This window comes from Lonchura striata, chromosome 4 (genome assembly GCF_046129695.1).
Source record: "Lonchura striata isolate bLonStr1 chromosome 4, bLonStr1.mat, whole genome shotgun sequence".
Lineage (NCBI taxonomy): Eukaryota > Metazoa > Chordata > Aves > Passeriformes > Estrildidae > Lonchura > Lonchura striata.
Window position 1 is genome coordinate 65,414,720 of NC_134606.1, and position 27,779 is coordinate 65,442,498.

The following is a 27,779-nucleotide window of genomic DNA, read 5'->3' on the forward strand; positions in this document are numbered from 1 at the left end:
TTTATTTCCTTTTGTCTTTATTTAAGTTGTTTATTGGCTTAATTAAGCCTTTTGATATGCAGATGTGAATTCTCCAACATTGTTTGAGGGAAAATAATTGGAAGGAGACAGTTTCAAGGTGTTGATTTGAACTTTTTGTTTAAAAAAATGCTTAGGTTGCTCATCTATGACTTTCTTTTCCTCCCTACGTGCATGAGAGTAAAATTCCATAGAATTTATATGAGCAAAGTTTGTTCCTTCTCTGCCTCTAGAGAAGATATAATCCTTTAGACATTGCAGTATGTCTCAGTGTAATCTTGATCAGTCTCTTGATGCTGTACAGAAATTTCTGCTTTATCCATGGAAAATACCTGTTGATATCTCTATACAGATATATATATATATATATATATATATATATATATATATATATATATATATATATATATACACACATATATATAGGAAAATATGGTGGTTTTCCCTGCCCTCAAATATTCATTGTCTTTCTGAGCTTTTGCCCCATGGAGCTGCAATGTGTCTTAAAGTACATTTCTTTGTTATTATTTTGCTCACATAGTCATATGAACAAGTTGGATAATCTGAAATTGCTGTTGATCCTCCAGCTATCTCACTGCAGGCAAAGAATTCCCTCTTTTATATTTTCCTCAAAATTGTGAAGGTGCTAACAAGAAAGGTATCTGCAGTTTAGAATTTAAAATATCTGTGAAATCATCGGAACAGTACCTGATCAACAGGTGCTCAAACATTTGAGAGTCACTAAAGGCAACATCATATGGATGAAGAAGTCATATTTATCTTCAGGGTCCAGTAAAACATCAAGAAGGCAAAGGATGTCAGACATTATCTGTATTATTGCTACTTGCATTATCCTGTTAGTATATAGACTATGAAATGTGGATACTAAGTACTAGGAATGGAAAGGAAAAGTAGATTTTAAATTATTGCAATGACATGAAAACAGAAGTAAGTAGTGCAGAACTTGGATGGAAGAGCCTTTTTCTTCTCTTCTGGTGTCAAAATGTAGTTATTGTTCTCCCTGTATATAGAAACACTGCTGAGTTGCCTTAGTCCCCCTAACTGACAAGGATTCATTGGAGAAAATACAGTATTAATATTTCCTTAATATTTGCCAACAGCAGTGGAAAATATTACCTAGTAAATGCCACACAAATAACTCAGTCTTTTGTAGAAGAAATTCCTTCTTCAACCTGGGGATGTTTACTTCAAAAATAGCCATTCTGAATCATTTTCTACTGTTCTGCCTGCAGGACTAACAAGTCAGGTCAGATGTGTCCATGTTTTAGTCATATTGAAACTTTTCCTCTGGAATACACATTGATTTCTTAACTTAAACCCACCCCCCCCCCCCCCCAAAAAAAAAAAAAAAAAAAAAAAGAAGCCAAAATACCCACACACAACCAAAAACACAAACAAACCAATCAAATAACAAGCTGGCCTTCATTTAGTCCATCTGTTTATACCAGCTAGATAAACTAGTTGGTATAAACTGGATAAACTGGATAATCTTGATAATGTACTATAACAATTCCATTCAGGATGTAGTAAAGCTTTCAGATGGCTGCTTAACTCTCAGGAAAAATTAAGCCCTAACAGAAATGCTGGAGATCCAAATTAGCAAATAGCCTATTTTCATCCCAGAATATGCACCTGGACCAGGTGGAAATAAAATGAAATAAAAGGGGTATGGCCAGTGTCCAACAGAAAATGGCTAACAGAGTGAGTGGTCAAGTGGTCACAGACTTAGCAATATTCTTTGGAAAGACAAATTCACAGCATTTAACATACTTGCCACTGGTTAATGAATTAATGAAAAGCAAAATAAAATCAGGAAATTTATTTTCAGAATTATCAAGATAAAGAAAATTCTGAGCAAAGCAGCTCTTTTATTCTCTCATAATGAGTATACTGCCTCCCTCTCAAAGCCGGAAATAAGGAAAGTCCATTTATCTATTTGACTAAAGACCAAAATTGTAACTTGGTGTTACCTTTCCTGTACACATGACATCAGGTAAGGAAAAATTATACTCAGTGCATACCACTGAATTAAGGAAAAATTTAAACTGTAGGACCATTTTATTTCATGCAAACTATGTAATAAACACTTCTAGTTTTGATGTTTTATGTTGGCAAATAATTTATTTCTTTTTTGTGATATTTCTGCCAGTGATTAATGCTGATATCAACGTGCTTATGGATTTACCAACCTGTTTGTCTACAAGTCCCCCGGAAGATGACATCCCACATGCTCATATTTATGTTCTTCCTCTTGCAGTTTACTGGAGATTCCATCTCCTCAGAGTGCTAAAGACTGACTGTTGGGAGCATCCCAACAAGGAAAGAGAAGCAGGCAGTATGTTTGTTGCCGTAATGAGATTGAAATTTCCTTCCCGGTAAGTGGACAGCTGAATGACTCAGCCATTTATCAGTTGAAGATAGAGGAATGGAGGTGCCTGGAGAAAATAATTACTTATTATGGATGGCAGCTGGTATGACATGAATATGAATCATGGGGAAAGCAGTTAGTTTAGAAAGAGCCCAAAGGAGACTGGACAGCGTTACAGAAATACCAGAGGACAGGTGACCACATTGAGTCTTAGAAATGTAGTTATGATTTCCAATAATTGGTCAAAAGTGATTTGTGTCTTTAAAGTTCTTTTCCAAAAGGAGAATAAAGTTACAAACCCTACTTCACAGGCAAGATTTCTACCTAATTCATAGAATTTTTATTTTTTTTTTAAGAGTGCAAGAGACTTGGTCACTTAACACTGCTTTGGTTGACATCTCAGTTGAAGTCTTTGGCAATCAATAAAGGAGTTGTAGTCATTCCATTAATGAATAAAGTCATGTTAGAGATAACAAATGAAGGAACAGTACATGTTGTTGTTGGATATAAGAACCAAGAACTAGCTTTACCTTCTGTGAGAAGACTGGAGGTAATTTTTAATGCCCTTATGCTAGCATTGTACAATAGGGGGAAAAGACAAAGAAGAGTCTTCACATAAATATTCTAATTTTTTACTTTGAGTTCTTGGTTAGAAGAAGTAATTGGGCTTACCTGAAAACCACAATAGAAACAGATATATTAAGAGATAGCCAAGAGGATTGTAAATTTTTTTTTCTGGTTTATTTTTGGTGATAATCTAATTTCTCTGAGGTTGTTCATGTAAGAATCTTGTTTCCCAGCTTATGTCTTTTGGTCAGTGTTTGCAATCTCTTTGTATAACCTTTTCAAAATTTTGTACAAATTCTGTAAAATTTTTTTCTTCGTATTCTTCACACTCTTTGCATTTTTCTGATTTTGTGGAAGTCAACTGAAAAAAAAAATGCAATAGTAAAGCAGGATACCAATCCATTCATTCTGATAGAGAGTTTGTTTTTTTGCACTGTTTTGGGGAATAATTCCACTGCAGGTAATGGCTATGGAAAATATTAGTGGAGATTTCCATGGTAGTTATGGTCTGTGCAGTTCCTGGCTTACTTTTTGAATAGAATAATCTTGGAGAGGTACATCGCTTCAGTGAAAGATGCAAATGATTGTCCCTCTGAAAATTAGGATACTTTTCTGCATGTGTCTAACATATCTGACTGCAAACTGTCATTTATACACACACATTCAAACACCCTGACATATGTAAGCATGCACAAAAGTATTTGCTTTGATGGGAATCCTGAAAGTGTTTTTCTAAAAACCACTGATTTTTCGTTATTACAAATACGGGTTACTGGAATGAGTTTTCATCTCTACCATTGCACCATTTATGTAACAAAATAGGTGTTTCTGCTACTGAAGAAATATTTTTGATTTGTCTTTTTTCCTCACACTGTTGGTGTTGCTTACCTTATTTTTTTCAAAGCTTTCATTTCCATTTTTCCATATATTCCACACATCCTGTGTTTGACTACAATTTTTGATACGACATTCTTGAATTATCACTTCTGTCTCTAAGAAAAAGCATCTCATTACAAGTTCTTGGCATTCTTCCTGAAAAAATTGCAGTTGCAATAGTTTTACGATAAAAAGGAATAAGCAAATGTAGGACATAATTTGTGATATAATTTAAACACAATTATGATATAAGCGAGATGTAATCTAGGATAAAATCAGCCACAAAGAGGCTGATTTTTAATTGCTGGGCATATTTTCTTATTATTCAAATACATTTAAATATCTGTAGAGATGGGCTGTGAGAGCTAAGAACAAAAAGACCAAACAGTTTGCTAAGATGGGGTGAAACATAGTGTCTTAGTGAGGAAGATAGGAAAATAATTAGGATAGGAACCTGACATATAACTAAGCATAGTGGAATTAATATTATTCTTAGTAGTTTTAACACTTCAAGTCAGAGATCTAAATTCAGAATGGGTAAGAGAGTAGAGGAAGCAGATAATGCTCCCTTAAATGAAAAATTAATTCCAGAATTATTTTAGCATTGTTTACTTTGATAAAATGATTTTGAATCACACAATCACAGAATAGTTTGGGTTGGAAGGGACATTAAAGATCCTGTACTTCCAACCTCTCTGCTATGCACAGGGACTCCTTTCTGTAGGCCAGGATGCTCAAAGGTCCACCTAACATGGCCTTGATCATCCCTTTCAATTGATTAATGTTATTAGAAGATGACTAAATAAGAATAATTAATACCTGCTTGCATAATTTATCATAAGCACTTTGATTAGAAGAACTATTTATTCCAAAGCAAATTATTTGATTTTAGACATGTTTATCGAATTAGAACAAGTCTACTTTAGGGGATAATTTCTAGTAAGGCCATGAAACCACCACATTAAACATTAGTTGTGGTCATATGTGGAGTTTACTTACATCCTCATCTGCATTTGCAGTGTATAAACTGACATCAATATCCTACAAGAAAACAAGAGTTGGAATTACAAACATTAGCTAACAAACACCATCCCTCTCTGTCTCACTAACACTTCTTGGCTGAGTGCAGTGCTAAATATTTTATTAAGTTTTCTTCTATGATTATACGGAATGCTGACTGGTTTATGAACTTACTTTGGATGTCTTGATCCTTTCCAAATCTTTCAGAACTTCTGCCCACTTGCAATGACCTGCTTCTGTTTTTGGTACATAAGCACTAGAACAGAAGAAACGTAGTGACCATTAGGCTAAACTGAAGGTATCTACAACGTCTATGCTGAAAAAAAACACTCAGCATTGTAAGATATCATAGATACATTATTTACATGTAAATACATATGGTAAATGTTTGGGGCAAGCAAGCACATTTGACAAATCATAAAATCACATAGATACACAAAAACTGTATCTCATGTCACACACAGTATAAACAATATGGGCTTTTTAGAAGGCCAGATTTATAGAACATAACGCAAGAGAAAGGTTTGATTACCTGATGTTAAATACCAAAAATTCTTGTAGTGTAAAAAATAAAGTGTAAAAATAAAATTCCAAATCCACTCTCTGAAGTGACTGGAGACAAGTAACAGTTGTGACAGTAAAAATAAATAATTTGTAGTTACTGTCTGATTGACATTAACTTTGTAGTTACCATAGGAAGAAGATGATTAGTCCCATCCCATTCTTTAAAAGGCAAAAGCAATGGCTGTTCAGAAGCAGATACTGCAGACAAATACTTTTCAGGTGTGGTTTCTGAAAGACACAACCAAGGTGATACCTCGTCACAATTTAATTCCACGGAATTTTGCTTTAGTACAGACTTAATTAACCAATTTCCCAAGACTTCCAATAAAGACAAGACCTTGTTGCATGTAGCTGGAAAGACCAACTGGTTTGTAGCTTGGAGAAATACAAAATCATTTTTCCAAACAGCTGGTAGAAAATCAGATGCTGAAGGCACACTGAAAACCTGAACTCATCATGGGCTCCCTATTTATTTATCAATTCATATTGCAGGCTGCAATTTAATACAGAGGCAATACTAAAGAACTTTGGTTTTCTACCTCTCCCCTGGCTATCATTTGTTACCCAAATCCGATTTATTTCCTACAACTTTAACTCCAATACTATGGTTGCATATATGTGACACTCTACACTGAATGCATCAAATATTATAGTTATGTGTACAAATGTTAAATAAAATATTTAGATATAGTACATACTTACATCTCTTCACACAGTGTATGTGTGTCTAATATTGGTCAGTAATGCATTTAAGAATTTCCTCAGTGGAGTTTGGCAACTGAAAATAAGGAGAAGCTGTGAGAAGCTGTGCATTATCCATCAGGAAACATTTCCCTGTGCAGAGCCTGGTAACCTTTGTTCCAAAGTCACAAGCCCTTTGATTCAGCTGATAAAGTTCCCTCACAGGCTTAGGTTAATTACCTGCTGCACCGTAGTTAGTTTTGACCAAAGGTTTTATTCCTGATCCAACATGAAATACTCTGTAGCTGACCCAAATTACATTTCTTTACCTGAAAACTTGTGAGTCAATATTTAAAAACGGACCACAGAACATAACATAAGAAGAGCTGTGCAGTGGTAAAAATATCCAAATGGGAGGTCAGTCCATGCAGTATCAGGATTGCAACTCACTTGCTGAAAACCACCTTAATAAAGCAGAGCCAGGAGAGCAATGATCACATGTGTGACAGGACTTTTGGAAAGTAATTGTAACAAATATTTGCTACCCTCTTAAATAGAAAATGCTTTAAATAAATTGCAATTATTTTGTTTCCAATCCCCAAAGATATAGCTGAAATAGCATAGTTACCTAATACTACATAAATTTCCACATTCAATAATGGGACTCAGTGTCAGTCCCTTTTATCTCCTTTGCTTGTCTAAAACCTGTTAAATGAAAGTTATGTAAATGAATGATACTCTGACAATCTAAATTGCAGTAAGGACAGAGCAGGTAACATCTCCTGCATCTTCTGAAAAATTTCCATATGGAGGATGCTGTATTGTGGTCAGCCAAAGTAGGTCTACAAGCAAGGCTAAACCTGTCACTGCTTCAACAATGAATAGAAATTGAAAATATGAGTACTAAACCCAAAATGTTAAGTACTTATACGTGTATCTTTTTCAAATGTGCAGAATAAAAAAGGAAAAGAATTATTAACTGCATGGATATGGTCAAAAGAGCTAAATCACTTTGCTGGGGTATGACAGAAAGGCTCTATCATTTTCACAGTGTACAGATTTGAAATTACCATGTTATTTCTTTTGGGTTTGGATTTAGTTTGTTTGTTTTTGTTAAATCTGCATACTAACTTCTTTCATTTGATATGCTAATCCTTAGAAAATATCCTATTTTAGTTGGGTTTGGGGTATTTTTTATTAATATATAAGTGAAGTCAGAAGTAGCCTTATGGGGAAACTCCAAGTGTATTTAAAGGAATTTTAAACCTAATTGGTGGATACAGGTGAAGAAAACATGTTTTAACCCCAAGTCTTAAGCAAATAATTCAAAGTAGACTAGAAATATTTTACAATAGCTAAGCATTTTTATCATTCTACAAGCTAGTTTTTATGGAATGAGATGAGGTGGCAACAAATTAAAAGATGAAGGACTTATGATGGATACATAAGCACAAACCAGCTTTGTAACTTATAATTAGTGTTACGGGGCCTTAAAAATTTATTTGAGAGGGAGTCCCAGTCCAAATGAATTGTCAAATTTATGCCACAGAACAAAGTTTTCATGGTGAGGAAAGAATATATTATGATATCTAGTGAATAATGGACCAGGATTATCATTAGGTTTTTTCCTATTTTTTTGTCATTTTTGTCTTTTTTTTTTTTTGTTTGCAATTTTCCTATTTTTCCTTTTTTTTTTTTTTTGGTCATAGTTTTCTATTCTAAATAATTGTTCATTGTAATGACACTGGAACACTGTGTTCTTAATGACTGAATGTCTGCATCTTTGGTTTTTTAAATATTGTAGGTAACCATTATTGTAATAGCATTATAATTCCTAGCGTAAAATAAATGCTTAGTTTTTAGAAGTAATAGAAATCTTGTATTAATGATAAATATGTGAAAAATATACTACATGCAGACTCTAAAGGGTACTCCATTTGTTCATAAAGAGATTTCAATGTCAGCTACATCCCCCAACACACTCCTTAGCAGGCCCAATGCAGGGCCATTTTCTACTTGAATTTCTTAATTCTTTCATTCTAACTATCATTCAACAACAGAAGCATTTCTAGCTGGCTTAGAAGCTTTTAAAAATCATTCTCCTGTCTTGAACACATAATGCTGTAATGTAAAAATTTTCTTTGGATAATGTCTGGTTTTGATTTCTTACTCTGTGTAATCATTAATTTATTACCCTCTGTCTTCACTACATCTTTGGTATTTACCCTTGTGAACATTGGAAAAAAGAGAAGCTCATGTTTACAGACATAAATATTTTTTTCTATAGCTTGTGTCCTGATCACTTGCTACTCTAAAGATTAAAGCCTTTGGAAGTGAATATATGCTCTTTCAAAAATCAATTATGATATACATAATAATGTTTGGGAAAGGAATGCTGTTTTTTAATAATGAATTTAAATTAAGGCATTTTAAGAGCAGTTACCTCTGAGTGATAGCTAAGGTACAGTAGTATTGTTTTCTCTTTAAAGAAACAAATCTGCAAGCAAATGAAAAAACCTTTATTTAACAAAGCAGAAACAGCCAATGACTTCTGGTTTGGCTGTCACAGAAACAATGGTCTAAGATACTCAAAAGAAAATATTGGTGGCTTTTGACAGTATTTAAGTTACATGTGGTGAAAAATACAGACAGTTAAAATTACATGTTTCTGCTTAAATACCATATATCTAAACTTTTTTATTAATATTTGCTTATACATGTCTCCTTAAATCCTTGAGATAAGATATTCATAAATAAGAAAGTTTTATTTCCCAGATATGCCATTTAGTGCTATTGGCAAAGGTCTTCTCTTTTTTCTCCTTATTTTGAACTGTATTTGTATTCTTTATTTATATCTTTATTCCTCATCTGCTTCCTTGTTCTTGAAAACAAGTGACCGGAAACATACAATGTACTCAGATCTTATGAGGGATTTAGTAACAGTGATAATATTTTCAGTTTCCGTAGGGAAAAAGGGAACTATTGCCAGTGTTTTTTTCAAAATTGTATCACACTGGTGGCTCAGGCTTCCCTGCCGGAAATTTATGTCCACTTCTTTCAAAATCCTGGAATCTCCTGAGAATCTTTCACCATTTGTTGAAAGTTCTCACCCTATAAAAAACCCCAGAGTCCTGAAGTCTAACCTTCTTAATTTTTGATTACTCTAAAATTTTCTGCAAGTTCTTGACCTCTAGCACACAGCTTTTTTCCTTGATCAGCCCCCTTTCCTTGTTCCCATGAGCAAATCAGCCTTCTCAAACACTTTTCATAACAATCCATTTTCCCATTTTAATTCTGTAGTGCAATAGACTTCTTGCACATTATTTATCATTGTTATTGTAGTCGATCTCTTCTTCTCCTCTGTTCTAAAAATATGTGTCCTCAGCATTTTCTCTCTCTTCTTGCGTAGCAAAGTACTTTAAATCTTCTTTTCTCTGTTACTGCTGCAAATTTCCCTCTAAAAATCTTACGATAACCTCCAGCTCTCTCCAGTCCTTTGACATTTTATTAAGCAACGTTTCATGCATGAAGTAGGGGTGTTTTTAGATCTATATTCAAGTACCGTCTACATCATGTAGAGCTGAGTTTTACGCACACTCGTTTGCATTGTTGCAGCAATTCTTCTTCGGTGTTTCTTTCACCACAATAATTAGAGCCTTCTTTAGTGAACTCTGCCTCCTCCCTCAACAAAATCTCACCCCGTGGCTCTTGCTCTGCTGCCCTCTGCTTGTTGGCTCCACTAATTAATTGTTCTGTCCTCTTGCTCTAGTGTAATTACCTTCAAGGGGACAAAGTACCAAGTAACTGCACAACTAGAGTGCTGCATTTATTTAAAGGTTTGTATTGTGCATTAAATTGGAGCTCATTCTCTCTGCTCAGAAGCACACAAAATGTCAGAATCCATAAGACTGAGAAGAAAATCAACTTTTTTTTCCCCAGTCTTGTACCAAAAGAATATTCTTTTCTATTTTTTTTTCCCAGGGCTGGAGCCATGAAGAGTGAAGTTTTCATAAAATAATGGAAGTGACTGGAAGAGGAATGGAGCCCATAAAGAAAGCAGTACTTCTGAACTAGATAGATGTTTCCATATTGAGCCCTTAAATAAGTAATATTGAAATCAAATTTTCATGGATTATGAGTAAGTTTTAGAGAAAAGACATGCTCTTAGTGCCTTGTCATGGAGTAAATGCTGAAAATCAAAGAAGATTCACTGAAGAATCTCTCTGCTCATTCATCCCTAGGTTGCTTTAGGGTTCTTATAGGAAACAACCAAAGGGAAACAAAGAAAAAACCCTAAGTTTGAGTTAGTGTCAGAATGTAATTATTCATATTTATGAACACAGAGAACCACATTAGTGTTCTCTGAGACAATAAGAAACTCTATTGCAGATGCTACCAATAGGTACAGCTCTCAAATACACTACCAAAAAACCTTATTTTACATCTCTGGTGACTTCTGAATACCACTTGATGCTGCAACTATTAAAGAGTTGCTTCCACACTATCATGCTGTTTGAATCCATTGTAGTTCCTCCTCTCCCTTCCTATCAGTGTTTGCACGGAAGCCTTGGAAATCTGCCCTCAAGCTCCACCAGGTGTTATCAGCAGCTCTTCTCAAAGTTTTAATGTAGAGTGAGCTTTCCATGCCTCTGTCTGGCTTGTACATACTGAACCAGAAAGGAAGCCAATGGAATTACTATATCTTAAATTGAATCACATGGCTGAATGCTTGTCTGGCTGAGAGCCAAACCATGCCTTGGTTTGTTAAATGTTTAAGCTCTTATGACATAAAGTGATTTCTTAGTAATTTCATATTTAGCTAGACTGGCTAAAGCATTCTTTCTCAGCAATAAAACTGGGTATATAAATATGATTCCTATTTGGTTGCTTTCCTTTCACCTCTGTCCCACCAAGAACTACAGCTTTTCTTGATTTTGTTGTATAGTGGTGACATTCTTGTGGAGTACTATCCTACATGGCTTATTCTGCTTGTATTAGGGAAGTGTTAACCTTTAAAGAGTATTCTCAGTAATCAGCCAGACTCTGCCAGTTTAAGCACATTTTGTATTTATATGTTCTTTGTTTGCTTAAGTAGTTGTTGATTTGCATTGACAGTCCTTCCTTCTCCTGTATGTTCCTGATAATTGGCATTTATACTAGAGAGTAAAGTTTGCAATGCCTGTTTGACAATTTTGCTGAAAGGTCACAGAGTCATTGCTATTCCACTCAATACCTTAAACATCAGAACGTGAAATGTAAGAAGCTAAATATTTTCTTTTGACCTTTAGGTTTTTTTGCAAAGCGTACTTGAGGCCCAGAGCTGACTATTGCCATGTGAAGATGTGTCCTGTACTTGGCTATAGACCTTATATTTGCCAGGTGGCAAAATCCAGCCAGGAAAGAAAGCTAATGGATGCTTCTTTCTCTTTTCATCCTTCCATGCAACATCAGTCTTTCCAAGGTATCAATCACTCCTCAAATTGTGAAAGATTAACTTAATGTTTTCTTGATGCAAGGATATTAATGGTAGGCTAGCTTGCCAAACACAATTGACACAGAGACTCCCTAATTTTGCTAGTGGCAAAATTAATTTAGCTCAAATACACAATAAAGAAAAAGTACAGAGCAAAAAACTCATTTGTAGGGCACAGATGGTTAGATTTGACCATGTATCCCCAAATGATGCCCTTCAGGATGCAATATGTAATAACTAGTTAAAAGGCCTTTCAGAATAAGTTCTCACAGATAAATAAGCAGTAAGAATTAAAAGAGATTAAAAATGTAAAGGGCATTAATGAAACACACAAACACGAGAGTCAGAACTAAAGTTTGTTTAGCAAAATGTGTCCTGATCTATACGTTTGCTGTTAGGCACTCCTTGTAAATATTATTTGTGATATTTTTACCATAGCAACAAATACCCAAAGGGAATGAAAACACAATTACAGATTAAATTTCTGTGCCTTTAGGGTAGGATACTAACAACTAAGACAGTATTAAACATGGAAACTTGAACAGCAAAAGAAAAATATAAATTATGTTATATTGAGGCATATAATTGGAAACTCCAAGACCATAAAAATAGTTGCTACAGGAACAGCTGCTGGACAAATAATATCTCATCCTTAGCAAAATACTCAGCTTAAAGGCTGTAAAACCATACACTGATAGAGATCTGTAACACACTTGTAATAGATAAAGGACTAAAAATAGCAAATGCATTTCTCAAAATTGTGAAGTAATGCAGTATTTTCAGAGCTTTTTTAAAAAGAAGAATTTTAATCTAATGCCCTCTCTTACAGTGATACTTTTACTGGAATTTTCTTGATCCTGATTTAAAGAGGCATGATGCAGTTTGAAACATTCTATTTTTTCTTCTGCTCCTAATGCTCTTTAAAGAGGAGAAATAAATCCTAATATGTGACAATTGTGGTAGCTTTCCTGAAACCAATGAAATTTTAATTTCCAGCATTGTTGAGAATTTGACCAAAATATTAACCAGGGAAAAATGGATTCATTGAACAACTGAGGAAGCAGCACACAGACCACTGTAAACAGATGAATAGGTAGAAATAACTAGAATCTGGATTCTAAGAAAGAAGAACAAAGTATCTCTACTACAGATTTATTACATATAGACTAGACATAGAAAAGGAGAGAAAATTTGGAAAACAAAGTGTTTCTGTTTTACCTTCTTTACAAATCCCTTATAAATAATAATGCAATAAGACTTACAGCAACAGGACAATCATTCTTAGTCTCTTGTCTTTGGATATAGGAGAAGTTGATTATTGGAAAAGCTCTAGTGTGTGTGCTACAGAAACCTCCCCCTTTCATGTAAATTTTGAATGTATTTTTGTAGAATGTAGCCATTATGAACTTGCACACTGAACCCCTTTTTTCTGTATGTAACAGGGGCTGAGTGCAATACTTTAGTAGTGTATATGCAACATCCACATTGTGGTAAAGCATGTGGGGGGATTAGTTAAAGATCAGATTTCTCCATAATATTTTCTTTCAAGCATGTTTTTTCATCACTTTTGAACAGTAAAGCTAGAAATCAGTTTTATATCATTCCAACCAAGGGCTGATACAGTGTTTTATCTGCCTCACACTCATGGGCAGTGAGGCAGATAAAACACTCTATTTTTTTTTTAAATAAAAAAGTGACTGGTGATATTAATAACTGTGTGTCAGACTGTGTGCCTGAAAACAACTCAATTTTCTGAAGACAATATAACCCTGCTTTGGTGTATAGGTTTTTATTTGCTTTCCCAACAGCTTACTGCTTCCTTGCCACCAGAGCAAGGTACTTATTTGTCCTGAGTAGAAGCACAACATTGCAAAGCATTTACTTTGCTGTCTTACAAAGAACAGTGAACAAATTTGAATTTTGGCAGATACCTACCAAACACCATGAAAGGTCCTTCTGGTCAGTAATCAAATTTAAAAGTTAGCAAAAATGTATGGCCATTTACATACAATGGTACTTTTTGATCTAAAAAGCATAATAAGCATTATGCACATAGAGGCACTTGCCAGTATGCAACTGAAGACAGTAGGGAAAATTCATGGGAATTATCACAGATGAGTCCCAACTACTGAAACTGCCCTGACTATATGCTGGAATATGTTTAGACTTAGCTTTATACCCAAGTCTTATGACTGCATTCTCTATGACATGCTGCTCATCATAAATCTCTGGGCATTTCAGTTTGAGACCTCAAGGAACCAAGGAGCCACCTGACTGTGTACATGTAAGCATTAATCTTGGAGGTTTTTTAAAAACATCACTGATAGCATTGGTTGCCTATTCCAGAAGGGGAACAAAATCTGAACAGAATGTGTTTGTGTTTCGTCTGTCTCAAGTCAGAGTGAACACATCAGCACATTCTTGCTACTTTGATAGATTATACCAACTCCCAAACAAAAACCAGAGCTGTTGCCAATGCAAACAATGCAAAAAATATTTGAAAGCTCAAGAGAGCACAAACTTTTTCCAATGTTCCTTGTGCCCTCTCCATAGGGCATGCAAACTGGCTAATCAGCATAGCAGAGTATGGCTGAAATGTGCATGCTGGAGAATTTTACACTTTCCTTCCCTAAAACCAGGAACTTCCACATTTCTAAGGTTCTAAGCCCACTGGTTTTTGTTCCTACTCTCCAGCAGTTGAATTTCTGAACTATTGTGCTAGACTACTTCTAAGGACACACACCTTGAAGCTTCCCAAGATTTTGCAAGAACAGGTCCAGCAGCATTTCAGACCCAGGAAATAAAATCTTCTTCCTAATTCATTTTTATCATTTTTCCATTAAGCATTTCTGTCACTACTGTATGCTGTCTCAGAAAGGTTTTCTTGCAATGGATTAGGCTACATTTAATGCTATAATTTGTTTTGCACTTGGACATTCATTTCAGTAAAAGTAAAGCATTTATACTACTCAAATGCTTAGCATTTTTTTGCAAAGGTGCTTCTCTGTCCTTCAGAAAATCTGAGGGACAGTGAGCAAAAAGAATAACTATTACTTTGAGAATGCTACATTTGCTCTTCTGTGTGAGAAATAGTTTAGCTAGTCATATTTAACTCACACAAGATAAGATTCAAATATTCTTGATTGTGTTATTTCTGGTCCCATTTCTTTGGCATCCAGACTGAAAAAAATTGTAAGTAAATTACAAAAAACAAACCAGAAACAAAAAGCTGTTGTTACAATTTTATAGGATAAAACTTTTGTAACAGCTAAGAATCTGAATGTATAACTGAAAAAACTGCTTAAAATATGGCATTTTGGTTTCTTTCTGGTTAGAAATGCCAAGCAGGATGTTTAAATAATTTTTTTTTAATTTTCAATAATTTTAATAGGTTATATGAATTAGATAAAATGATCCTTAGAAAATAATAAAATTATAAAGAGAAATAAAAACTAATTTTCATTACTTAAATGAAGGATATTTTATTTTCTGATATTAAGGTCAGGAAAAAACAGGTGTCATAGGCAGCTTTGAGATAAATCACTCTGTCTCAGCTTTTGGATGCTCCATGCTTTCTATATGATTTGAGCACTGAACTCTTAGGAAAGTTACTGGCAAAACCCTGTAGGTCCTAAAGATGCAGAGGATCACTTGTAGCCCTTATTGAACCACTTTGTTGTTGAAAAGTCACTTTTACAAAGTGTAATACAGAGCTTGAGTTCACTCTCAACACTGTTATCTTCCTCAGAGTTTCAGTCAAATTATTTTCTTTTTAAAAATTGTCACAAGTGCACAGTACATAAATTTGCATTATTGTCAAGTTGTTCGTCTTTAGCTGGATGAAAACTACTAGAAAACTACTTTGTCCTCACTGTTACCTGTGTATCCTGAAATCTCATATAGTTTAAAGTGGCACTTGAAATATTCATGTTTCATTTAAATTATGCAAACTAATCTACAGCAACCATAAAATCTTATGAATCTGTGAGATACTTTCAGTTACGTGAGGGCAGGAGATGAGTGTGGGTTTTGTCAAAAAAAAAAAAAAAAAAAAAGAAGGGAAAATACAGGAAAAAGAAGGAATTGCTTCAAAAGTAGAACATGAGAAAAGTTAAATTTAAATGCTATAAAGGAAAGCTACACTCTGTGTGATCAGCTAGATACAATGCAAATGGTACCAGCAGGTATCTGTAGCAGAGTGTTTTGTGTGGGTTTATGCCCACGCTCTTGAATGTCAGTGTAGATTTTCAGGTAAACACCCATCCTGCTCCAAAGAAGTTACATTAGTTTCTCATCTGTGCTTACACAGTGGAATTGTTCTTGAGAGATTGGCTACTAAATCGAGTACTTGGCATGCAGAACTTCAGTGCTACCTACATAATGCTTCTAAAGAAGATTCTTCAACATTCTGGATAAGCTATTTGTCTCGTAACACATCTGCAACTGCATATCACAGCTTAGTCTTTTGTACTAGCAACATTTGAACTCTTCTCAAAATGGGAAAGGATACAGAAAAGAAGAGGAAGTACCTTCCAGGACATCTAAATATTGCCTTTTGCCATCATAATTATAAAAGCTTCTGGAGGAGAAGGTGCTGGGCAGAATGGGTAAGTAGATTATACCACTGAATTTGGATTATGCCTGACCTTGGTTGAATCAGTTGTTTTCCACAGACTAAACAAAAGTTTAGTCCTAATTTATTCAGCACTTTGAGAATATTTTTTTCTTAAAGACTGGTAGCAAAAATGGTCAGTCTTAGGATAAAATGTCTTCATAGCTCAGCATAAACTCTACTTAGCAACCAATAAACTAAGTGTTATTAACATTATGCTCATCTGAGTTCCAAAACACAGCATTGTACCAGGTACTTGGAAGAAAATTAACTCTATTCCAGTGACAAGGGTATGAAGACAGAAACTTAAGTCTAAATTGCCACAGCCTACCTCTCAAGCTAAATGGGCAATTTTACCTGCAAATCAGCACCAGATAGAAGGAGAAATCTTGTAGCTGATTCATATGATTCCAGACCTTAATGTTGATATTTTATCATCTCCCCTTTGCATTAGTATCATGATGCAAAATGAAATTCACATCATTTACTACAAAAAACTTCTAAATCAGGCCTCTTCAGTAGCCCAGAGAGCTGTATCTTTGAAGGTCTGAATCCACCAAAATATGCTTGAAGAGTCTAAGATAATGCAAATTATGGCAGAACCTTTCACTCGGAATAGAAGCAAGGGGACAGGAAAATGGGGTTAGTTTCCAACTGTGTGGAACAAGATAATGAGGTGAGAAACATCTCTTGTATGAAACAAAATGAGCACAACTGCAGGCAAAAAGCTTTAGTCCATTAAATAATATTGTGTTTGTCTGGAATTGTAATAAAACAAAATTTAAAAGGAAAAGCATGTAGTTATTTGGTTCATTTCTGTGGGAAATGGGAAGTCACAGGAGCAGTCTCTCTACTTGTGTACAGGTACGTATTTGTTGGAAAAAAACAACTGGTTAAATGAGAAAAAATGCAGAGCAATTAAGGACAGAGAAGAGAAGAGCACAAATCATGCAAATCAAGGCTCTCTGCTGAAAAGTTTGCTTGAATGTGAGACAAGGAGATGTGAAGAAAAGCATACTTAGGATTCAAGAGAGAGGGAAAATACCCACACAAGAATTCAGCCAAGACATAAAGGTTAACAACTCTACATTGCACAAAGTATTGTGAGACATAAATAATCTGGTGTGTTGTATCATGTTGCAGGAGAAACAGCTACATTTATATCAGCCTTTTCTTTAGAAGTTTAGTTGGAAGCTGTCTAAGAGCACAGAAAGAGAATTGCATGACAAATATATATTTTAATATAAACTCTACTTTTTTATAACTGACAGAATTCATCAAAGTAACTCTTATTTCTGTACCTGTTTTCCTTAAATCAGTCCATACAAATGCCACTGTGAGCTCTTTTCCTCCCTCAACTGCTGATCCCCAGGATCTCTGTTAGAAACTACTGGGGGTTTCTGATTGTAGTCAGTCCAACAAAATCCCACGTTCCCTATGAAAAAACTTAATTATTCACCTATCTTGAGATGAAGTGAAACATCTAGATTGTATTTAGAGGGGGAGGTTTTCTTAATTTAAAAAAATGTGCTAGTACACTGCCACTTAAAGATGCTTTCATTTGAAAGTAAGTTACCATGGTGACATTTTTCTCTTTCCTCCAGGAAAAAAAAAAAAAAAAAAAAAAAAAAGAAAGAGAGAGAGAGAGAAAAAAAGAAAAATGAAAAATGAAAAAGAAAATAAAGAAAGCTTTGAATAAACTTTCCCCATAATAACTTCATTCAGGAAAGTATTATTTCTTGGCTTAGGTAACTACCATTGAATGCTGTGAAAAAAACAATCTACGCTGGACACTGATATTATATCACTCCACTACCGTGCCTGTGATTCAGTCACCAGACAAAATATGTAGGCACGAAGATTTCAAGAGACTGTAGAATGACCCATGGGAGAGACTTTGTTTGTTATCCTTACTTGGGAGCTAGGGAACCAAAAAATATTACATCCATTTCTCCTTGGCAGCAATCATGAAAATTGTGTTTTTCGTACATTATGGAAAGGTTGTTTCATGGTTTCCCCCTCGTTCCCACTACCATCTGGAAAACTTGGAGACAGAACACATCTTCATTCAGCTTTGCAAAAAAGGTCTGATTCCAACTTTGGCCAGACATGTCAGAGGACTGAAGCCAATGGAACACAGGGGAAAAATCCTGCTTGCACTAGTGGCTCTTAGAGCAAATTTCCTCAAACAAAATTAGCTTTTCTAATTTGGTTCTCATTTTTATGTTAATTTAGTGATTTATACTAAAGAAATGCATCAGTGGAAACTTTCATTGAGCAATCTCCTTAACAATGACTTACTAGAACCACCAAAGAGCATCACAGCTCACAGACTTGCACTGAACAGGAGCTTCTTCAGTGCCTTGGGTAAGGAGATATGGATTATGGATTAACATCTCCTTTGCTTCCCTGTCAAGTTGCCAAGGACCAGCTGCTTTCTAACTCTTTGTTTATGGCCTCTTTTTCTTCAGGTGTATGAAGACAACTCATAACAAAGTGGCCAACAGACAGATTCTGTTACTCAGCCATTTTGGTAATGGAAGGCTGATGTGATTTCTGGGAAACTGACTGTGAACCTTGGTTCCTAAATTTCTGCTAATGTTCTGTCTGTTCTGCAGAGTGATACCTGTTTGATCTGATCTCTGGAAACTGTTCTGAAACTTCTGATATTATTGGAATGTATTTAAGTTCACTTTTGTGCAGTAGTTTTTAAGACTATTTTATATAAATAATCTCCATTTAAAAAAAGTGAAAAGATAGCTCATCTAGAAAAGCATCATATAGTTCAAGTCCTTAATGATTATTAAAGATTTAAAGGAACAAAATCTGTACTAAACAATCACAGAGTGCACAGCAATATACTTATTTTTAGGGGTTGGAATCCCTCAGCTTTTTTTTCCTAACAGTAGTTTATTTTACTATGATTTATATTTTCAACTTATCTGCACTTTTAATTCTTTTAAGGGGCACAACATAGATGTTACAGCTAGATGTTACATCTGGCTGTGTGTTACACCTGTTTTTAGAAACTAAGCCTTATTGAGGAGGATGTTGTTTTTTTGTTTGTACCTTCATCATTCACTGTGTATAAATATAAGAAACAGCATCAAATTGTTAATTTAAGAAATTATAAATTAATAGCAAAAATACCAAACTTACATATATCTTTAAAAGAGGTAATGGTACAGTTGTATTTAAAAATGTTCACTGGCTTTGGAAACAAACAGAATTGCTTCCAGAACATGAGACTTGTTTTAATTTATCATGAAGGATGAAACCATTTAAATAGGTGAGTCATAACAGAGGCAACATTAGTATGACCAGAGGGCAAAACAAACTTGCTTTCTGATAGCCACACAATCCTGTGTCTGCATCTTGCTACAAGAGTAATGTTTTTTTTTATATTCTTTTAAGAACTGTTGAGGAAATCCTGTAGTCAAAACAATCCTGGCTGAATGTGTATTTGAAATGCTCAGTGTAAATAAAGACTTATTTGTTTGTCATACATGTGATTTTTTCACAGCCTTACAAGAGTAAATAACCTTAGGTTGTTTACATATACTACTGGCAATCACTATGGAAGAATTGCATGCTCAAGACAGTGAATCATGACCTGCTTCCAACTTTCTATAGGTTTCATTGGTGGCACTTGAGTTCCAAATTTTTCTCTAAAATCAGGTCTATATTTTCTTGCTTTTAGTAAAAGCATAGACTAATGCAATCACTCTGACACTTTGTATGAAATCATATAAAGCTATTGGATAATCAATAATTAACTCAAATTTGAGATGATTGGTTCTGTGACTTCTGTAGAAAAAAAACTGGAAAGCCAGCAGAAAATATTAGAAAGACTGAGAATAGGACTAATTAACGTAAGAATCATCAACCAGTAGAAGAATTAATATGAATAAGATAATTATGTGACTTGTGGCCAATGAACATTAGTGCCTTTGTTCGCTAAAATTTTATAAATAGTGAGGAGTTTCAATAGTCATTGTGCTGGCTTTGTGGAGGTGCCATCCAGCCTCCATTTCTGGACAGAACTGTAAATATGTCTAATACCTCCGTTCTGTGTGTGGATCTGCCTCTTGCACAGCCTATTTTGGGACAACACCAAATGCTAATGACTTTGGGGTTATAAAAAAGTCACCTGGCCACACCACCTGCTGGAAATGCAACTGCTACTGAATCATCTAGGAGATGTGTGGGGAGCTCTGAAAAGTGCTGCAGAGGCTGGACACTTGAAAGGATTTCTCCCCACAGTAAAGAGTGTAGTAAACACTCTCAGAAATCAGGGATTTTGGATTCACATGTTGTAAAATATCAGCCAGACACAGGGATTAGGACCGAGCAGAAAAGTTGGCTAGAATTTGCTGTGCCATAAATCAACTGAAAAACATGAATGTGAAAAAAAGCCCAGACCTATTTATGGTGTAAACGTTAATTCTGGTACAACTGAACAACAAGGAGTGGAAAAACCAATGTAAAATTATAGAGCGTAAGGATTTAATCTAAATACTGAAGATATTTCTAAGCCTTAAATTTGCTTTATTACCTACTTTTCATGTTGGGTTGCAAAACAACATTAAAAGCTTTGCTGAAATTTAAAAAAATGTTATGTTGTTTAAGTGATTCTTACCTGAGTCTGCAGCCTGCTCAATGCTCCAGCAGAGTTTTGTGTTGGCTGTACCATCCCCAGCATCCTGCCTGCTGGACCATTACTCAGAAGAGAAGCACAGCATATGGATCAGGAAATTACATTTTGGGGCCTACATGTGGGGGAAAAAAATGTAAGTATAAAGCCACAATAGATTTCTGAGTGGATTTCAGCCTATCCATTAAGATCATTCAAAGCAAGAAGTCTCTGAAATTTTGTGAGCAACTTCCACAAGTTCCCTGTATGTATTCTAAATTAATGGAAAACACAAGATAGACTTCCTGAAAAGGTTATTTTTATTTAGATAGTAGAATCCAATCTTTTAATTCTGTAGGATAAAGGAGGTTCCTCTGGAAAATGTGTATTGTCAGCAGCAGAAAATTTTTGTGATTTCTCATGACAGTCATGGTGACTGTCTAACAAGCTAATTGCCCATTTTTTTACCTTTCTACAGATGACACAATAAAATACAATTGGAAAGTTTCACTTTTCTTTTTTCAAATTTTTCCCCCTAGACTCGTGTTCAAATCTTGCAAGTTTTGTGGTTGGAGAAACAAGCTAATTTTTGTTCAAGCAATAGATTTTGTACTCATAGGAAGACTTCAAAGAGATACAGCAGAATATGAAAGCATGTTGACAGAACAGCTTATTTGGACATTAATATTAGTGTTTTTATAAAATTAGTCCTAACATAATGTGCAAGAAAATAAATGTGTGAAAGAAGATCCCTACAGAAGTTGAAGAAGCTCCATCTTCAGAGGTACTGAAAAATCAACCAAAGCTGGAGCAACCTGCTGTGATGTCAAAATTAGCCCAGCTTTAGGTGGAAGGCTTGAAGAAGGGTCCTGTATGTGCCTCCTCCAAATATGAACTATACAATGAAATTAGGCCTTGAATTAAAAGAAATGTGGTAGAGGATGGAAAACACACACAGATGCATGATTGCATAAGTACTGTCTTCTCAGAAGATAAGCAGAGAGAATTTCAGAGATATGAGCTGAGAACTCTGTCTTGTTTCTCTAATATGTAAAGTCACTATGGCCAGTCTTGTAGCCCTTCAGCAGCTGGATCTCAAACAATAAGACTCAGTTTCAGTTCCCTGTATTTTGATCAAAATGAACTTATTGGAGCTGGAATTTTCTACTATTGTATTATTTACTCAGGCTAGTGACTTTCTTTTAAGTCCCCTTAAGAGTAATTCAATCATTTCCAAAAACAAATTAGCAGAAAATATGCATTTCTTTTGTATAAATAAAATGTTTATAAGTTTTAATCAAAGCTGTGCTTTGTGGTAGTGTTTTCAAGTTTGGCAGCCTAGAAGACTGGCATAAACTTGGCCAAGTTCTGAGTGGCTTACTTTATTTACATAATTGCAGAAGTGATTTTTTGGCATTGTGTAGGTGGTCTCCAGCAGTCTCTTCACTGACATATTCCATCTCAGAGCTTCCAAGGCAAGCAGAACTTTTTGCATGTGTGTACATATGCTTTCTACAGGAACAGCATTGTGAAGGCTTAGGAGCAAATCATTGATGCTGCTGGTGCATAGAAGTGGAATTTGAGTTGTATGAGTGGATGGAGAATACAGCAAAGAATTAAGACATGGTGGAAATGAAAGTGATGAGAAAGTTTGATGGTAGCAGAAGTAGAAGGATTTATGATCACTAAAGCATATTCTACTCAACTTCAAACTCAATTCCATGCTCACTGTCTTCCCATGAATTTGTAATTATAAAAAGGTATTAAATCTTTAATCACAGTATGATGTAATTATTTCCTTTTTCTCATAGAGCAATTGTGAACCAGACGGATTGTTTTCACTTAGTAGATAAAGATCCTGGAAAAATGCCAAACCAAACCCCTGTATAAATGGCTTTGTTTGACAAAAAAGGTGTGTAGAAAAGGAGACACAAGTTCACAGAAAGAAAACCTGGGTTCAATGACAAAGGTTGCTGGATGCAGCCCTGAGTCCTTGCCCTTGCCTTCATCTCACCATCTTTCTGTGAATTGGGCAAACTCCTTAACATAGATTTTTCACAAGCAGCAATAATTTTGAGTTCTGTCTCACAAGAAATCCTATTATTTGCTTTGCATATCTGCCCCTAGGATGGGATGCTTCATGCTCCCCAGGCAAATATTTCTGGTTGCAATAGCTAGCTCAGATGCTAGCTCAGATGCTAGTAGGTGTTACAGTTTGAAGAAAAAAAGTGTCTTTGTAGAGCTTAGTTCAAACTGGCAGCAATTCCTCACAGCTGCACTGAACACAGTAGGAGCTAAAGTGAACACAGACAATCCTAGAGAATACTAAACAATCACTTAAAAATAAAAATTTATCCCCAGGTATCACATGCTGGGCCCAAAATATTTAGCTTCTTCCAATATTTTTGCATTTGTAGAGTGAAATTCCTCTTTTCTTATCCTTTCCTATCCTTTTGAGAAAAATTAACTAATCCATGATCAAGAAGAAAAAAATGGGTGATATACTGGGAAGTGGCATATATATATATATATATATATATATATATTCTAGCTAGTGTAAAATTACATTTCTTGTGCCCATGTAAGTAATTACTATAAGATAGTGTAACTAAGGCTGTAGACCTTTGTTATTCAATAGAAATGATTTAAAACTAAAGAAACTGAGTGAATGAAAGCTGTAAGCAGTGAGGAGTCAGATGGCTTTGGCTATCACCAGCATCCAGTGTTGGTCGCTGCAGGACAGATCTACCCTTGGAATCCCCAGGCTGAGAACAGGCACCAGTGCAATCCCAGGTGAGCTCCCAGTGCCACCCTCCTCTCACCCTCTCTGCTGCCCAGCCTCTCCACTGCATGTGACAGCCCTGGGTACAACTAATCATAGTATCAGCAATAATCCAACCTCAGGAATGTGAAGCAGCAGTTGACCTATTATCCTTTCCAAGAAGCAGCATAAAGCAAAACTCTAGGAGCTACACCGTTGCCAAAGTACACTATCGGGGAAACAAAGTGTTGTGGTTGTTTTTCTGTCAAAGGTTACAGTACCTGAGCCTTTGAGAGCGACTGTGACTCGCATTCCTGTGTTCCCATAAGCACACTACACCCTTTTGTTCTAACAAGTCTGTTAGACTCTTCTGTCTTTATTATTTTCATGGCATTCAGCCTGAGGTTAATTTGGCATTCAGCCCGAGGCAACTTGACTGTATGACATATACTAACAGATATCATTCATTATTTTTGAGCAAGTGTGCTCATGCTGATAGCTTTTCCTCTTAAAAGTAGGTTGGTGGCAGTAACCAGCTGCAGCTTTCAGAACTCAGGCACATAGATTCCCGTAGAGAATTCCTAAATTCTGGAAGGGCAGGTAAGGGCTTCTTCCCTTACAAGAAAACAGACAGCAGCTTTGTCACTTGCCAGAATATATGCAGGCCCCACTGGTAAAAGTGCCATAATTCTTAGTTAGCCAATGCAGCATCAAAAGAGGCTGCAGAGTTCATGCCCAATTTTCTATCCTGTTGCTTATCAACCAAAAAGAACCAATGTTAGTAGTATGTTACCAACATATTAACAGTTAAAATTAGTTTTCAGATATGTGAAGTAAACCTTGTCACCATTGTTATTCTTTTACCAAAAATGGGTCTTCTACTATATATGTTTTTTACAAGATTTCTAGCACAACTGCATTGTCCAATTTGTATCTTCACAAACACAGTCCACGGCAGACAGTGACATGATACAGTCAATGAGATCAGGTTCCTTCTCCAGCAGAGACAATAAACTTTCCTGCACTGTCCTTAAACTCTGGAGAAGAAAATTACCAACACTTGACATTCACAGCCTTCTGGAAGACACTGCAGCCAGGGAAAGGTGCAGTTGGAATGATTTCTGACTAGCAGTTTGGAATATGATGGTCCATCTACTCAAAAATAAATTGCAGCCAGTAAATTTTCTTCTCTTTTTACTTACAAAAAGACATCCTAATATATTTGATAAATTTCAGTCATGAGTGGGCTGGATTAACAACTTTGGTATAAGACTTTTTTAAGTACCACAGAGTGCAACCCTCTTAGTCTAAATCATTTTTTATGAAACAGTCTTTTAAAAGCAGTTCCTCAGTGGGCAAAACAACTCCATCCACCAATTTTTGGTGAAGAATATTTAAGAATTGACATTAGAGTTAATTGGGAAACTATTAAATTGTTCAGTTGCAATGTATAGCAGCTGTATCAACAATGTCTGAATTATCATCCTATGCTGCCACTAAGGATTTCCCTCATCTGTTACAGCATGAAATACTCTATGGTAATTTGTAATGATGCAAGTATCTGGTAACCTGCTTACAATAACTTATCAGCATGGACAACAGCTTAATTATATAGTACATCTCCTGATGGCTTCCAAATATTTCTGATATTCCTCAGTAATTTCTAAGAGAAATAATAAATAAGCAGGAATCCATTTCCTTCTTTTACAGGAGTACACTGATTTATGAATGGAAGACAAAGCTTTTATTAGCTGCCAAGGTGCCTGAATTCTTTGTGCTCTCATCATGATATAAAAATTTATCCCTAGCCACCCATAAATCCTGATGAATGATGGAGAGCAAGCCCCAGGTCAGTTAAAGGATGTGGAGAAAATCCTAGACCAGACTTCTCAGAGAGAAGAATATTATCTCAAAGGTGACACTCAGCCCTGGTCAAGTGGGATATCTGTTTACACTGATGAAGTACAGGCAGCTTGGATGAAATGCCTTTCTCTTCTGGTCCTACCTTCAGGTATCAGGAATGGTGTGGCCAGCAGGGGCAGGGAGGCTGCACCTGGAGTGCTGTGTCCAGTTTGGGCCCCTCAGTTTGGGAAGGACATTGAGATGCTTGAGTGCATCCAGAGGAGGCAGCGAGGCTGGAGAGGGGCTTGGAACACAAACCCTGTGAGGAACGGCTGAGGGAGCTGGGGTGTTTAGCCTGGAGAAAAGGAGACTCAGAGGTGACCTTATTACTCTCTAAAACTTCTTGAAAGGTGGTTGTAGTCAGGTGGGGGTTGGTCTCTTTCTCCAGGCAACAAATGTCAGAATGAGAGGACATTATGGAGATGTTTTTCACAGAAAGAGTGATAAAATATTGGAATGGCCTGCCTGGGGAGGTGGTGGAGTCACCATCCCTGGATGTGTTCAAAAAAAGACTGGATATGACACTGAGTGCCATGGTTTAGTTAAGGTGTTTAGGGCATGGGTTGGACTTGATGATCTTGAAGGTCTCTTCCAACCTAATCATTCTGTGTGGTTCTGTGATTCTGAGCACAGGATCACAAGACCTGTCTTGGGAACAGCACTGGAGCAGCAAGAACAGAGGAACCTCCAGTGTGCAGGAACCTTCTCCGTTTGGCACAGAGGCAGTGAGAAGGTAAATTGGTATGGGATCAATGATGTAATCAATGATATGAAACCAGAAGTCCTTTCCTCTGTGAATGAATAATCTGTCTGTGTAGGTATCAGGGGCCTCACACATGGTTCTGTCCCATTAAACGTTAGGTCAAAAAGGAGTTCTGAGCATACATTCCCTTGTATGTTACTGCATACATGGGAATAGTGCCTTCCACTAGAGTTTGTTCTTTGCAGAGACAAACTCTAGCACCTTGTTTGTTAATAAGTCATCATTCATTCTTGGAATGAATTTCTGTCCTATCAAAACCTGTAAAATGGGAATCAGACATCTCAGCTGAGTGAGAAAATGTCTTTAAATTTGGGAGCTGCTATAGAAATTGAGATTTTGCTTCCTAAACATTTCTCTGAGAAATTAATAGCTGATAATAAGTAACTAAGAGTAAGGATTTCCTCTCTCCATTTCTAAGTAGTTACTTTTAAAATACTTTGGAAAATTAGAAAAAATTTAGCATGCATGGAGAGCAAATGGACATGCTTGGGATGTTTTTGTTTTGCCTAACACTATAATTTGGGGTAGAAAATTTGGAACATATTATAATAATGAGAATTGGCAGTGAATTACAGTCCTGTAGTTAAAATTACCTTTAAAGTCACTATCTTTCATTATGACTGTTTAAGTGCACAGAAAAGCCTCAAAAAACAAAAACAAAAACAAACAAAACAAAACAAAACAAAAAAAAAAACAACAAAAACCAAAAAAACCCAAACAAACAAAAAACAAACAAACAAAAAACAGGAATGCATGGGTGTTTACGCTCCTGGGTTTTAGCTCCTAGTAATAGTGCAGTGTTGAAATAGAGAGCATAGCAACAAGACTGAGTCGTGTAAAAAAGCATAAGGAATAAAATCTGTACTTTTGTGCAGACTAACAAGTTTGTTCCAAAAACTGGATGTGAGCTGCTGTGCTTCCCTGATCCCTGCAAGCAGCAGCACTGTGCTGGCCTGCAAAGCAGTGACCCACTCTGGGCCACAAACCACACTGGATAGAATGGAATGTCTTGTAGCCAGCTGTTCCAGACTGCATTTCTCCCTACTGTTCTGGCTGCACAAGCTGAACTCTGAGCACAGAAAAGGGAACTGTTGTTCTGGCAGAACCCTGAACCTAACACTGGGAGGTTTGTGTCAAATGTATCACTGTCCATGGCATGAAAGATACTGCAAACTGAGGATGAACTTTCACTCATAAGAAAAAATCTAGCATTATATTATCCATACTTCCCAACTACTCCTATCAGCCTATACCTCTGCCCCCTGTGACCCTTCTCTATTTTCAGTGAACTCTTAGGCAGCCTTAGAATGAATCTTGTAGGATCATATTTACAGGAAAATGGACATGTACTAAATGAACCAGCCTAACCTTCTGGAACTACAGAACAAGGTCATCTTTGTGGATAAAAAAGCTGATGTTGCAAGAAGAAAGAAGAAGCAGAAATGTTGCTGACAGACAAAGGGGTGTCAATCCAAGTAAAATAACACTTATAGCATCTACCAATTAGATTAAGAAAGAGA

At 35.9% G+C, this 27,779-nt stretch overlaps 1 protein-coding gene across 2 annotated transcripts in view; it reads right to left on the minus strand.

Annotated features, from left to right (window-relative positions):
- Positions 1-2,724: 2,724 nt before the first annotated feature.
- IL15 (interleukin 15) overlaps positions 2,725-27,779 on the minus strand; it is a 29,378-nt gene continuing 4,323 nt past the window's right edge. For both annotated transcript variants that reach the window (XM_021526528.3, XM_021526527.3), the window contains exons 2-7: positions 20,840-20,969; positions 5,562-5,662; positions 5,045-5,126; positions 4,850-4,891; positions 3,863-4,006; positions 2,725-3,335 (exon numbers count right to left, since the gene is read on the minus strand). In XM_021526528.3, the coding sequence (XP_021382203.1) occupies positions 3,222-3,335; positions 3,863-4,006; positions 4,850-4,891; positions 5,045-5,126; positions 5,562-5,662; positions 20,840-20,902 (546 nt within the window). In that variant the 5' untranslated portion in view covers positions 20,903-20,969 and the 3' untranslated portion in view covers positions 2,725-3,221. The remainder of the gene's footprint in view (positions 3,336-3,862; positions 4,007-4,849; positions 4,892-5,044; positions 5,127-5,561; positions 5,663-20,839; positions 20,970-27,779) is intronic.